This window comes from Setaria viridis, chromosome 3 (genome assembly GCF_005286985.2).
Source record: "Setaria viridis chromosome 3, Setaria_viridis_v4.0, whole genome shotgun sequence".
Taxonomy (NCBI): domain Eukaryota; kingdom Viridiplantae; phylum Streptophyta; class Magnoliopsida; order Poales; family Poaceae; genus Setaria; species Setaria viridis.
Window position 1 is genome coordinate 49,525,456 of NC_048265.2, and position 12,292 is coordinate 49,537,747.

At 48.0% G+C, this 12,292-nt stretch overlaps 1 protein-coding gene and 1 pseudogene across 1 annotated transcript; one reads left to right on the forward strand and one right to left on the reverse strand.

Annotated features, from left to right (window-relative positions):
• The first annotated feature begins 692 nt into the window (after positions 1–692).
• LOC117849409 (thaumatin-like protein) lies at positions 693–2,783 on the forward strand (annotated as a pseudogene).
• Positions 2,784–4,985: 2,202 nt separating this feature from the next.
• On the reverse strand, positions 4,986–6,017 carry LOC117850513 (thaumatin-like pathogenesis-related protein 4). The gene has a single exon (XM_034732350.2). The coding sequence runs from the start codon at positions 5,717–5,719 to the stop codon at positions 5,201–5,203; it is 519 nt and encodes a 172-aa protein (XP_034588241.1). The 5' UTR covers positions 5,720–6,017; the 3' UTR covers positions 4,986–5,200.
• Between the last annotated feature and the right edge of the window lie 6,275 nt (positions 6,018–12,292).

The following is a 12,292-nucleotide window of genomic DNA, read 5'->3' on the forward strand; positions in this document are numbered from 1 at the left end:
TCCTGTCGTTCATATACAGTGGAAAACTGGACTTTAGTCCCGGTTCGAGAGACATATAGGTCCTCACCTCCACGTGCCCCGTCGGCCCATGCGCTACTGCACCAACCACGCAACCCCGGCCGCTCATGCCCCCCCCCCACTTCCGCCTCGCTCCAGCCACTGGTCACACGCCGCTGGCAGCCGCGCCCTCGCTAGTCAGATAGCATGCCGCGGGGAGCCATGCCCCCGCTGGAGGCTGCACTGTGCCGTGCCACTCCGTGGCCATGGCCATGCCTGCCGGCGCCCCGCAAACCCTAGCAAGCCGGCCGCAGGAGGTGGTCCCGGCTGCCGCGTGCCGCGCTCGTGCCAGCTCACCCGCGCTGGTCGCCTGCCCCAGCTCGTCTGCGCCGGCTGCCTGCCCACGCCGGATGCCAGAGGCCGGCCTACGCCGCTCATGCCTCCCGCCTCTCCGCCTGGTAGAAAGGGAGAGGAGGAGGAGAAAAGATAAGGAAGAAGAGAAAGAGTGCTGCCTGCACAAGATAAGGGAGAAAGGGAGAGGATGGGAGAAGATAAGGTGGAGAAGAGGGGGGTGCGTGAAAATATTTAGTCGTGGCTGGTGGCTCCAACCGGAACTAAAGCTCCACTTTTATCTCGGTTAGAACCACCAACTAGGATTAAAAGGACTCCAAGAAACTATAAGGTTTAAACCCGGTACTAAAGCTCAATTAGTCCTGGATCCAAAAACAACACAAACTAACAACGCTAGATGAAGGTCTATTCTCTACTACTGATACGTACGCTCATTTCATTTGCTTATTAGGCACGTAAACAATCTACAAGCTCAGTAGCATCAATGGCATCCCCAGCCGCCTCCACAGTCCTCTTCCTCGTCGTGTCCCTAGTCACTGGGGGCGCCAACGCGGCCACCTTCACGGTCACCAACAACAGCAGCTTCTCATTGTGATAACCTGAACCTAGAGGAGATCATGCAAAGCTTCCAATGTCCAATCAAAAGCTTCCCTTGCACTTACTTTGGACTGCATTTGTGCTAACGACCACCTAACGCCCCCGTCAGCACATATGCATCCCATCTATGCTGTCGGGTGCTTAGATCACCCGCTAGCACAGAGCCATCCGTGCTGGCGGGCACTAGCCCGGCGATCCTGGTCACCTTTGTGCTGACGGGTGCCGATTCCGCCCGCTAGGATGCTAATTTTGACGTGCCGCACAAATCGTTTCTAGCGTACTGATACAGTTTCCACAACAATTTACTTTTCTTAGCCTTGTTTCTATCTCCGGACGTTCAAATACACTAGTGGAAAACTAGGCTTTAGTCCCGGTTGGAGAGACACATAGGTCTCAAAAATCCAACCAAAACTAATCATTCGGGACTAAAGATTCTCATCTTTAATCCCGTTGGTAACACAACAACCGGGACTAAAAAGTTCAAAAACTTAAAAAAGTGGGCCACACGGCCCTGGCCGCTCTTGGCCCCCACAGCCACGCTCCTGAGTCAAGCTGCACGCCGCTCCATGGCCTTGGCCACGGCCGCTGGTGCCCCGCCGCCCCAAGCATGGCGGCCCCGGAAGGTGATCCCGGCCTCCGCGTGCCCCGCTGGCCCGTGCGCTACCGCACCAGCCGCGCGGCCCCGGCCGCTCGTGCCCCCCCCAACCACTGCGCTCCTGCCACCAGTCGCGCACCATAGGCAGTTGCGCCCCCCGCTAGAGGCCGCGTTGCACCGGCCACCGTGCCCCCAAGCCGTGCATCGCTCCATGGCCTTCACCACGGCTGTCGGCGCCCCGCCAAACATAGCAGGCCGGCCACCGCGTGCCCTGCCCGCTCCAGCTCACCCGCGCCGGCCAGCCGGCCCGCCTACGCCGGCCGCCGAAGGCCAGCCAGCCCGCGCCGCTCGTGCCCCCCCCCTCTCCCTTCCCCGCCGCTCCGCCTAGAAGAAAGGGAGAGGATGAGGAGGGAAGATAAGGAAGAAGGGAAAGAGTGTTGCCTGCGCGAGATAAGGGAGAAAGGGAGAGGAGGTGGGAGAGGGGAGCTGCGTGAAAATGTTTAGTCCTGGTTGGAGGATCATCCAACCAGGACTAAAAAAGACCTTTTATTCCCAATTGAAGCCTCCAGTCGGGACTAATTTTAGGCTCCAACCGGGACTAAAAGCTCCACTTTTGTCTCCGTTGGAACCACTGACCGAAATTAAAAGGACTCCGAGAGACTATAAATTTAGACCCGGGACTAAAACTCCTCTAATCCTGGATAAAAACAACAGGAACTAAAAACGCTACATGGAATGTCTATTCTCTTAGGACAATCTACGAGCTCGGTAGCATCAATGACATCCCCGGCCGCCTCCACGGTCCTCTTCCTCATCGTGTCCCTATTCACAGGCGGCGCCAACGCGGCCACCTTCACGGTCCACCAACAACTGCAGCTTCACTGTGTGGCCGGCAGTTCTTCCTGTCGGCGGCGGCTCGCAGCTCGACCCGAGCCAGACGTGGACCCTCAACGTGCCCGCTGGCCGAGTTCAGCATCGACGGCGACCAGGACTTCTACGACATCGCGCTGATCGATGGCTACAACCTGGCCATGGCCTGCTCCTGCAGCGTCGGCGTCGGCCTGGTGTGCAGGGACCCCACGTGTGCCTCGACGCGTTCCCCAACAATCCCGACGGCGGGAGGGTCACTCGGTGCCCTGGCAACAGCAACTACCAGGTGACGTTCTGGCCCATGAAGCCGCGTGAGAGGAGCTACTACCTCCATCCCAAATTATTTTTTATTTTAATTTTTCTAGATATATAGCACTTGCTACATATCTATACATAATATATATTAATGCATAAATCAAATAGTAATTTGGGACGGAGGGAGCAGCAAGTAAGATGATGAATAAGACCTGTGTTTCGCAAAAAAGAAGTTGAGATGAATAAGATGATCGTGAGGTTCTCCACTCAAATGTATATACGAATAAGACCTGTGTTACACATGCATGCACCATTCAGCCAATACAAGAAAAAAGTCCCTTAAATCTTATCAGTACAAATTAAATTCATGTGAAATGAAATCGCCATCTCGTGCCTTCCACGGTTCCACCACGCTTTCACATACATTATTGCACTATGCTTCATGTTTAGTATTGTTCCCTCGCCGAGTCTGTTAGTGTCCCAATGGGCCTAATAGGCATACTTAAGTGATGAGATAAACTCTTTAAGTTATATATGTAACCGTTTGTTCTTATAATCAAATCAGTTGGCGCGTGAGGTTTATGTGTTTTGCAAACAGCAAGTGCATTTTATCTCATTCTGATATGTCCATTTTGAAAATCACTTGCACGGTGCGCGTTGTCCACAATTGTTTAACAAAATAAGATCTAACGTAGCCTAGGTATACTTTGAATTATTTGCAAATTTGTATTTCGAATTTACTATTATTACCACAATCGAAAATATAGTTCAGCAGATCCAAATATATATCAATATTAGGCATGTGTTGCGCGATGTTGAATCTGCGCGCGCGCTGTGGCGCGCGACGCGGACGGTGGGTCCCACGCGGCCCTCATCTGCTGGCCCGCGCCTTTTTTTTCTTTTTTTCTTTTCAATTATTTTTTCTATACCAAGTAAATTACGTATAAGTTACGTGCATAAATTTTTTTTAACAACATTCTCTCAAAAGTTATGACAAATGTTACGTGTATAAGTTATGTATATCATGGTTGTACACATAAGTTCTGCACACTATTGAAGTTGTGCTAAAAAATTATCTCATAAAAGTTATATCATGAAGTTATGTATTAAAGTTATGTGTATAGGTTATGATATTCTGAAAATGGAAAGTTGTGAGATTTTAAACTTTTCCAAAAAGGAAAGTCGCGGGCTATCGGGGATCGAGCGCTGGTGGCCCTCCTGGCGCGCGCTGATTAGCAACCCCGTGTGTTGTTGCAAACTGTTGAAATAGGCCTCTCCAATAATTGTTCAACATGACTTTAGAAAAAAATATTTAATTACTTAGTCCTTGTTGATAAGCATACATCATATCTCTACCTAATACCATCATGGTTGTTTTGCAAAAGACTCCCTCAACTTTTTCATAATCAACCCGCAGTCTTTGAAATAGTTCTTGACGACTTTGCAAAAAGGTCTCCAAACTTTACTTCAATTGACCCGAGGTCCAGCCTTCGCTCCTGTTCTTTTGTAGTCCTACCAACAGAACGCACCTGTCGGCGGCCACCCCTCCCACGCTCACCACGGACTACTGCCGCTCGCCTTGGTGGGCAGCTGCTCCCTCGAGCTGCACGCCCTACCTGCCACCTAGACCTAAGGGGTGAAGGAGAGAGGAGAAGGGGAAAGGAAACAAGGAGCCGAGTGCCTCCTTTTAGTCAACCAAGTAGAGCCACGTGCCAGCGAGGGCATGGTGCCACGGAAGGGGGGGCGCAGCGGCAGTCAGCAAGCAACGCAAACAGGGGTGGAGGCTGAGACCTCACAACCCCTCTCAATGACGTCCATCCCCTTCAGATCCGGAACTAAGACCTCCACATATAGCAATTGGGGGCTCGATTTTGCACTTGATTAGAACGATTTGGAGTAAATTATAGAAGGGAGATGGATGGAAATGAGAAGAAGAGAAGGACACACTCCTGTTCATGGCGGCCAGAGGCGCTGTGTGGCCTAGCGCTCGAAGCAAGAATGAGGTTAGTCACGGGAGGACAAGCGCTTGCCTGGGCAACGGCAAGGACGGCAAGATGCACAGCGCTTGGGCGATGGCGAGGATGGATGACGATGAGTACGGGGAAAATCGAATGAATGGATAGAGCGGAGGTTAAGCGGTAATTTTTTTATTTCCATGTGTGGGTCCCATGTAATGAACAGATGGCATCAAACCACCCACAAATGTCTTCTACTTCTGTACTTGCAAAGAGAGGACTACTAGGAATAACGCACCAACATATTGGGAAGCAAAACTAACATATTAGGAATAAGTGAATAATAACGTGAGAGCAAGTAAGGACCCATAGCAACACATGGGCATTCTTGCTAGTTAAGTACAAAGGTCATCAGCACGCATGCACGCATAGACGATTTACTACATATATGTCGTCTTATTTTATCATCAGCTGCATTCCACGTGTACGTAGAGTGGACAGTACACATAGCCTATGTCATGCATGGGCTCATGCATGGCAATTAAGCTGCACGCATCATATTCTTCGACCACTGCCACCATCATGGGCAGAAGGTGACCTGGTAGTTGCTGTTGCCGTCGCACGCATGGGTCTTGGAGTCATCAGTCGGGTACAAGTAGGCGTCGCGGCAGCCGGAGCCCCTGCACTGCAGGCCGACGCCCGAGCTGCAGGAGAAGTCCATGGGCAGGTTGTAGCCGTCGACTACCGAGATGTCGTAGTAGTCGTGGCCGTCGCCGCCGACGATGGTGAACTCGGCCAGCGTCGCGGGCGGCTGCCCGGAGAGGGAGCAGGAGTAGGCACCCCCGCAGTCGCCGCTGTCGCAGTGGCCCCACCAGCCGTTGAAGGAGCAGCCGGAGCGGCCCCAGACCCGGCCGCTGGTGCCGGGCGGCGCGTCGAATGTCCACGTCCACCCCGGGTTGAGCTGCGTGCCGCCGCCCACCGGGATGGCCGCCGGCCACACCGTGAACCCGCAGTTGTTCCTGACGGTGAAGGTTGCGGCGCTGGTGCGTGTGGCGAAGGAAGCGACGACGAGGAGGAAGAAGATCCAGGATGGTACCATGCTGATCCGATTGTTGTTTACCTAGCAAGTGAGCTGGTTATTAGGAAGAGTGTGTGATGAGTAGTGTGGCACGCAGCATCCGTATTTATAGATGGCCAGGAGGAGATCGACACGTCAGTAGTGATGAAGTTAAAGCTACAAAATATCTAGATTACGCTAAGGGGTGGTACAATGGTCATTGTATATATGGGCCATCTAATGCACTGCCACATAAGATTTTAGGTGATGTAGATGAGTGACAAGGGATGAGAGAGGAACGATTAATTGATGCATGAGATTACTGAGGAACCATTTTATGTCGTTGCCATATAAAGACCTCATAATGTTCTTCATTTTCGTGCATGCATTTTTATTTGTCTCAGTGCTAATCTAGTACCAACTATTAGAGGCAGATTAGACCAATTATATTGAAATACATTTTTCAAATGGAATAAAATGATAAATATTTTTAAGGGTTAAACATAGGATTGTTTGAAATAGTAAAATAGAGTTATCCATTTAAACCACATGTGCATTATCTACCGTGCCATTCCACCACTACGTACGAACGTGCGCCACTAGCCGGATCACAACTCCTCCCTAACTCAACTATAGTAGACGTGGACGGTGCAAGCAAAAGTGCGGTCTCCACTGGCTCCTGCATGGAATTCTTTAACCTCCCGGCTGGAATTTGTGGCATGGTTCATCTCTAGATGAGGTCCAGATAAATCCTATTTGACTGGGACATGCATTGCTCAAGTCATGCAAACTGTTAGTTTAGTGGATACATGCATCAATACTATTTTTGACTGGGACATGCATGCATTTCCCAAGGGTTTGATTTCAATCGTACTAGGGAACGAAAACGAGCAGTGACATACTGTGGATATGAGCGCTTATCTTAAGTTTCTTGCACCATCAAATTAGCTCACTAGACAGATTGAGTTAAGGAGGTTGTGCAAAATACCTACGGTACTACTCCCTCCGTCCCAAATTACTATTCGTTATGGCTTTTCTAGATACATAGATTTTTGCTATGGACCTAGATATGCATATATCTAGATATGCATATATCTAGATATGAAGCAAAAGTTATATATCTAGAAAACCTAAAATGAATAGTATTTTGGTAGGGGCGTAGCAAGGATTTCAACGTAGGGGGCCGAGCCGCCAATAATACAAGTGACAAATATACGACACGATATATAAACACGCACATATACTAACTCGAATCGAGCATTATATTGATACTAAGTAAATCAACGTGAGTTGCACCATACAATTGTCTACTAATTAGATCCAAAAGATAACAAAATAAGGTACCATATGTGATATGTTGGAGCAGATGAGACTTACATGGTTACATCTCTATTAACTTGAACTTGAATTTACCTCTACGAGGACCACCTAGATCAAAAGCTTCCATTATATCAAGAGAACTAATCTTTTCTGCCAATTCCTTCTCAATATAAATGATGGTATAACTTTGCAGATAATCATCTTCCATTTTATTCCGTGCACGTGTCTTGCAAAGTTTCAAAGCTGAAAAAACTCTCTCAGTGGTTGCAGTTGAAACTGGAAGAGTGACAACTAATCTTAACAATCTGTCAACCACTGGATACAGGGAACTTTTACCCACTTTAAAAAGTCCTTTTATCATATCAGCAAGAGATGACACAGTACTTAGCTCTGGATGGTTGCATACATCAAGTTGAAAATGTGGAAGTTGACTTCTAATTGGGCTCTTTGTTGATTACAAAAATCAGCAGGATAGTATTTTTCTACCAAGGTGCATATCTTTGATATATCAAAGGAGTCAAGTCTTGGATCCAAAGAGGCACAAAGAGATAGAAGCTGTGTCACTTGAGAGCTGAATCGATCTTCCAACTCGATTAGCTGTTGATCAATTGCCACATTAAACACATCTACTTTCTAGTGGTGAAGACTTGTGGTGTTATCATGCTTGTTCCTAGACTTGGTCACATCAACATATCTACAAAAATGCATTAAAAAGAGCAATCAGTTTCATATCTTAGATAAAATAGTAAAACACAGCTACAAAGGTTAACCACCTAATAATATCAAACCAGTGCAAATTGTTAGTTGACAGTACATGCATGATTCTAATTTGCAATGATATATAAAAAAATAAATTTTTATTACCTAAGGGCATCAATTGTAGTCGTAAGTCGAAGTCTTGCATCAGCTACTACTTTCTCATGCCGTTTATTGACCATTTGATCGATATGAGCCAATCTACTTTTGAAATTGTTATAGCACTGGATTGAACAATTATGAGCTGAGCTAGAATCTTGACCCATATGAGTTAGAAAAGCACAGTTATTTCCATCATTAACGTTTTTCCAGCTTTGAAATCCCTTCACAGTGAATGTATCCGAGCCGGACTTCCCAACTGGTTTTCTTGAAAATAGAAAGCAAGGACAGCAATATGCACGATCAGTGTGGGGTGAATACTCTAGCCACCAAAAATCTGTAAACCAATTGCTACAGACTCTCTGGGCCTTTAAATGGATATTCTGTTAAAATAGGTTGATATGGACCCTCTGATATATAGAATCGTAGAGCTTCATCTTGTTCCCAAATTTGTTTGCATTTACCCGGGTCCCTCTCAAATGGTGTAGTTAAAACTCTAGCTTGTTCAGTTTCTAAAGGTGCAGATGCATTTTGTTCTGGAGCTTGCATTTCATCCGGTTCGACAGCTTGATCATTGTTGACATTGGGATTTTCTCTAGCAATAACCGGCTTAAACCAACTATCAATGGTTCTTGTCCTCTTCATCTTGGCTAAACAATCAGCAAAGCAAAAAGATTGAAGGTGGCTGCGTTGGCACTGGCGGTGAAGGCGGCGATATGAGGAGGAAGAAGACCGTGGAGGCAGCTGGGGACGCCATTGCTGGTCGCTGATCAGGTGTGTGGACACTGTGCTAAGCATGCATGAGTATTTATAGACTTAGCAGAGAGACCGATCTGGGTCGAAAAGTCAGCATCGGTGGGAGATTAAGACATATTGCAACGACAACACCAACCAGTTAAGATACTAGCTAGTATACATATATGTCGTAAACAAGTAATTTCTCATAATGAAAAACATTGCCAGGCACTCTTAGGAAAAGAAAACTAACCCAAAAAGCTTAAACTTTAACCGTGTCTTCGGTTAAACTTGAACATTAATAATTACCCCTCAAGCAAAGCATCATATCTAGAGGCTCAAGAGACATGAAGTATTTTTTTCCCCTAAAAACTACACATGCCTCAAAAATAGAAGAAACGTACCTTCTTAACTTTCATGCATTAACTATATTCAATTTACTGAAAATCTTGAGTTGAAAAAGTTGGGCAATGTTTCTTTGTCTAAAAGAAATTGGAAAACCTTGGTCGACTATTTATGTCCAGTCCCGTATTACTGTGTTAGATCAGCTGGAATTTGTGGCATGATCTTCTTGATCGAGATGTGGAAATACAATGAAGGCCTTGGTTTCAACCGTACCCGGAAGCGACCATTGACACGCGCCAATAAGGTGAAGATTTTCTGTATTTGGTCAAATTTCCAACAAGTTTTTTCGTGTATATATGTACAACAGACTACACAATGTTTTTATGGAAATTTACATCAACAAGTCAGCAATCAGCTACAGTTTGCAGACTTATACCCTATTTGTTTGAGCTTCCTGGCAGCTTCTTAGTGTGAAAAGCTAAAAGCTCAAATAAACAGCCAACTTCCTGTGCAGCTTCCGAAAAGCTAAGTGCTCGAAAAAGCTAAGTTTATATGAGAAGCTCTTAGATTTTTGAGCTTTTCGTAGCTTTTTGAGCTCAGAAAACTAAACACATCTTCTAAAGGCTAGTGTTGGCTTTTTAGAAAAAAGTCAGCAGTAACTTTTCAGAAAAGCTCAAAATCTGCCGCTCAAATAATTAGGCACTTTAATTCATTAGATGCACCAGGATTTCTTATTTTCTCCAAGTACTTCGTATATATCTTCTAAACATTTTCTGCCCGAAGCAATTGAAATTTCATGCTAATCACACTAGTGGAGAAGAGACCTTCTATCCAGCGTTTTTAGTCCCGGGACTAAATGGCCATTAGTCTCGGGTCAAACGGCCACCACCGACGACGGGAGCTTTAGCCCCGATTGGTAATATCAACTGGAACTAAAGAGCCACCTTTAGTCCCAGTTGTAACGACTAGTGGGACGAGGGAATCTGGTGGGGTGTTTAGTCTCGGTTGCAAACACCAACTGGGACTAAAAGTCTCCCTTCAGTCCCGGTTGGAATTAACAACCTAGGCTTTTAGTCCTGGTTGGTGGCTCCAACCAGAACTAAAAGGCCCTTTTCACGTGGCCCCCCTCTCTCTCCACCTTATCTCCTCCCTCTCCCTTTCTCCTATATCTCGTGTAGGCAACGCTCTACTTCCTTATCTTCTCTCCTCCTCCTCTCCCTTTCTTCAAGGCGGCGTGGGCAAGGCGGCGTGGGCACGGGCACGGGCGGGCGAGCTCGTGCGGCTCCCGGCAGCCGGCACGGGCCAGCCTTCGGCGGGCGATCTGACGGCCAACGAGGCCTGGCCTCCAGCAAGCAAGTTAGTGTGGCTACGACGGCTGGCATGGCGCCGACGGACTCAGGCTTGGCGGGCGAGATCGAGGAGGTGGTGCGGCGGTGGAGGGGCAACGGCAGGAGCAGGCAGGATGGCAGGGGTGGCCTATCTTTTTTTTGAACCTTTTTAATCCCGGTTAGATTTTTGAGACCTATGTGTCTCTCCAACCGGAACTAATGCTCACTTTTGCACCAGTGTCACATGTTAATATGCTATACCTACATGTATTTAATCTCTGTGCCGTTGCATATATATACATTTCTCTTTACATTGGTATGTGATCTATCCCCAACATGTTTGGACGATTAGTTGGTGCTTCAGACATTGCCTTGTCGCTGCCAGTTTCATATCAGAGGTGGTTGGAGTGGAGGCATATACGACTATGATCACTGATAGAAAACTGAGCATTAGTCCCAGTTGGTAAGGGCCATATCTCTCCAATGCCTAAATAGGATTAATTATTCGAGACAAAAGGAGTCCTTTAGTCCCGGGTCATTCACGTGGGACTAAAGACCCACTTTAGTTCCGGTTGGTGTTACTAACCGGGACTAAACAATTTTGAAAAAAAATAAAAAAAGGCCCGGCCACCCACACCGCCTGCCCACCTCCGCCTCCGCCTCCGCCCACGCCCGGCCGCCTCTGCCCGCCACCGCAGCACGCATCAGCCTGCCACCACCGTACGCCTCCACCCGCCCTCGCGCCCACCCGCCTCCACCTGCCGCCATCCACCGCCACCCTCCTCCGCTCCGTCAGCGCCGCTCCCCCTCGTGCCGCCCGCTCCGTGTCGCTGCCCGCCCTCGCACCACTGCCACTCCTCACTGCCAATGAGGGGCGAGCAGAGGGGAAGGTGACGGGCAGCAAGGGGAGGGGGCGGTGGCAGCGAGAGGTGAGGGGGCGGCGGTGGCATAGAGATGGGGAGGAGGGGAGTGCTGGTGGAGAAGAGAAGAGGGAGGTGGGGATGAGGAGAGGAAACACCTGTGGAGAGAAGAGGAGAGGGAGGGTGAAGAAGACCAGCGTAGAGTGGAGAGCACTGCCTGGGAGGGAGATAAGGTGGAGAGCACTACCTCAAGGGCCACGTGCCTCCCCTCCCGGTTGGTAATTTCCAACCAGGACAAGGGGGGAGGGTCGGTGCTAGATCTTTACAACCGGGACTAAATAAAGCCCCTCCCATTAGTGTCTTTTCGGTATCTCATTTTGACCTGGGACTAAATGCCTTTAGTCTCGAATCCAAAGTCAACTTGAAAAAAAGATTGGATGGAAGGTCAGTTTTTCCCAGTGAATGTCCAAGGTGCCTTATGTCTGTCATCTCCCCGAACGCCGGAGCACGCCGTCGATCTCCCGCAACGCCATCTCTCAATCTAAGGAGCGGCCAACTCTAACGATAGCACTACCGTCTGTCATCTTCTACATTCCAACCATGTCTTGCCCGAAAGTCTCACGATGTAACTTTTGCCATGTCCTTCCTACGCCTAATATCACGAAGTCTCACGATGTCAATGTCATGCAACAAAATTTGGCTTCTGTAAACATGTTTTTATTAGAATTTAGAAGGTCCACATCCAACTATATATCCAAGTACAAACGATGCAAGCACGGACGATTCACATACATCGTCTTATTTGTCTAGTTCAGATCACTTAATTATTATGTTTCATCTTATTCGATAATATAATACACCACACCATCGTGGTACTGTGTGCATGGATGCATCGTTCAACGTGACCACCAACACCGGCCGCCCCTCATGGGCAGAAGGTGACCTGGTAGTTGCATCTGGGACTTTTAAGTCCTCGTCATCCGATCCACAGGGCATGGACACATAGTATTCGCTACGGGAAACGACAGTAGCTTTGCCGAGTACTCCAGCCACTCAGCGAAGCCCTAAAAATACTCGATAAATGCTTTGCCGAGTGTAACACTCGGCAACCAGCACTTGGTGAATTTTCCATCGGCAAACAGATGTTTGCCGAGTGTCAAATATCGGACACT

What these genes read in the sequence shown, in the direction of transcription:
- LOC117850513 (XM_034732350.2), bottom strand. Translation starts at nt 5,719, where the DNA reads ATGGTACCATCCTGGATCTTCTTCCTCCTCGTCGTCGCTTCCTTCGCC.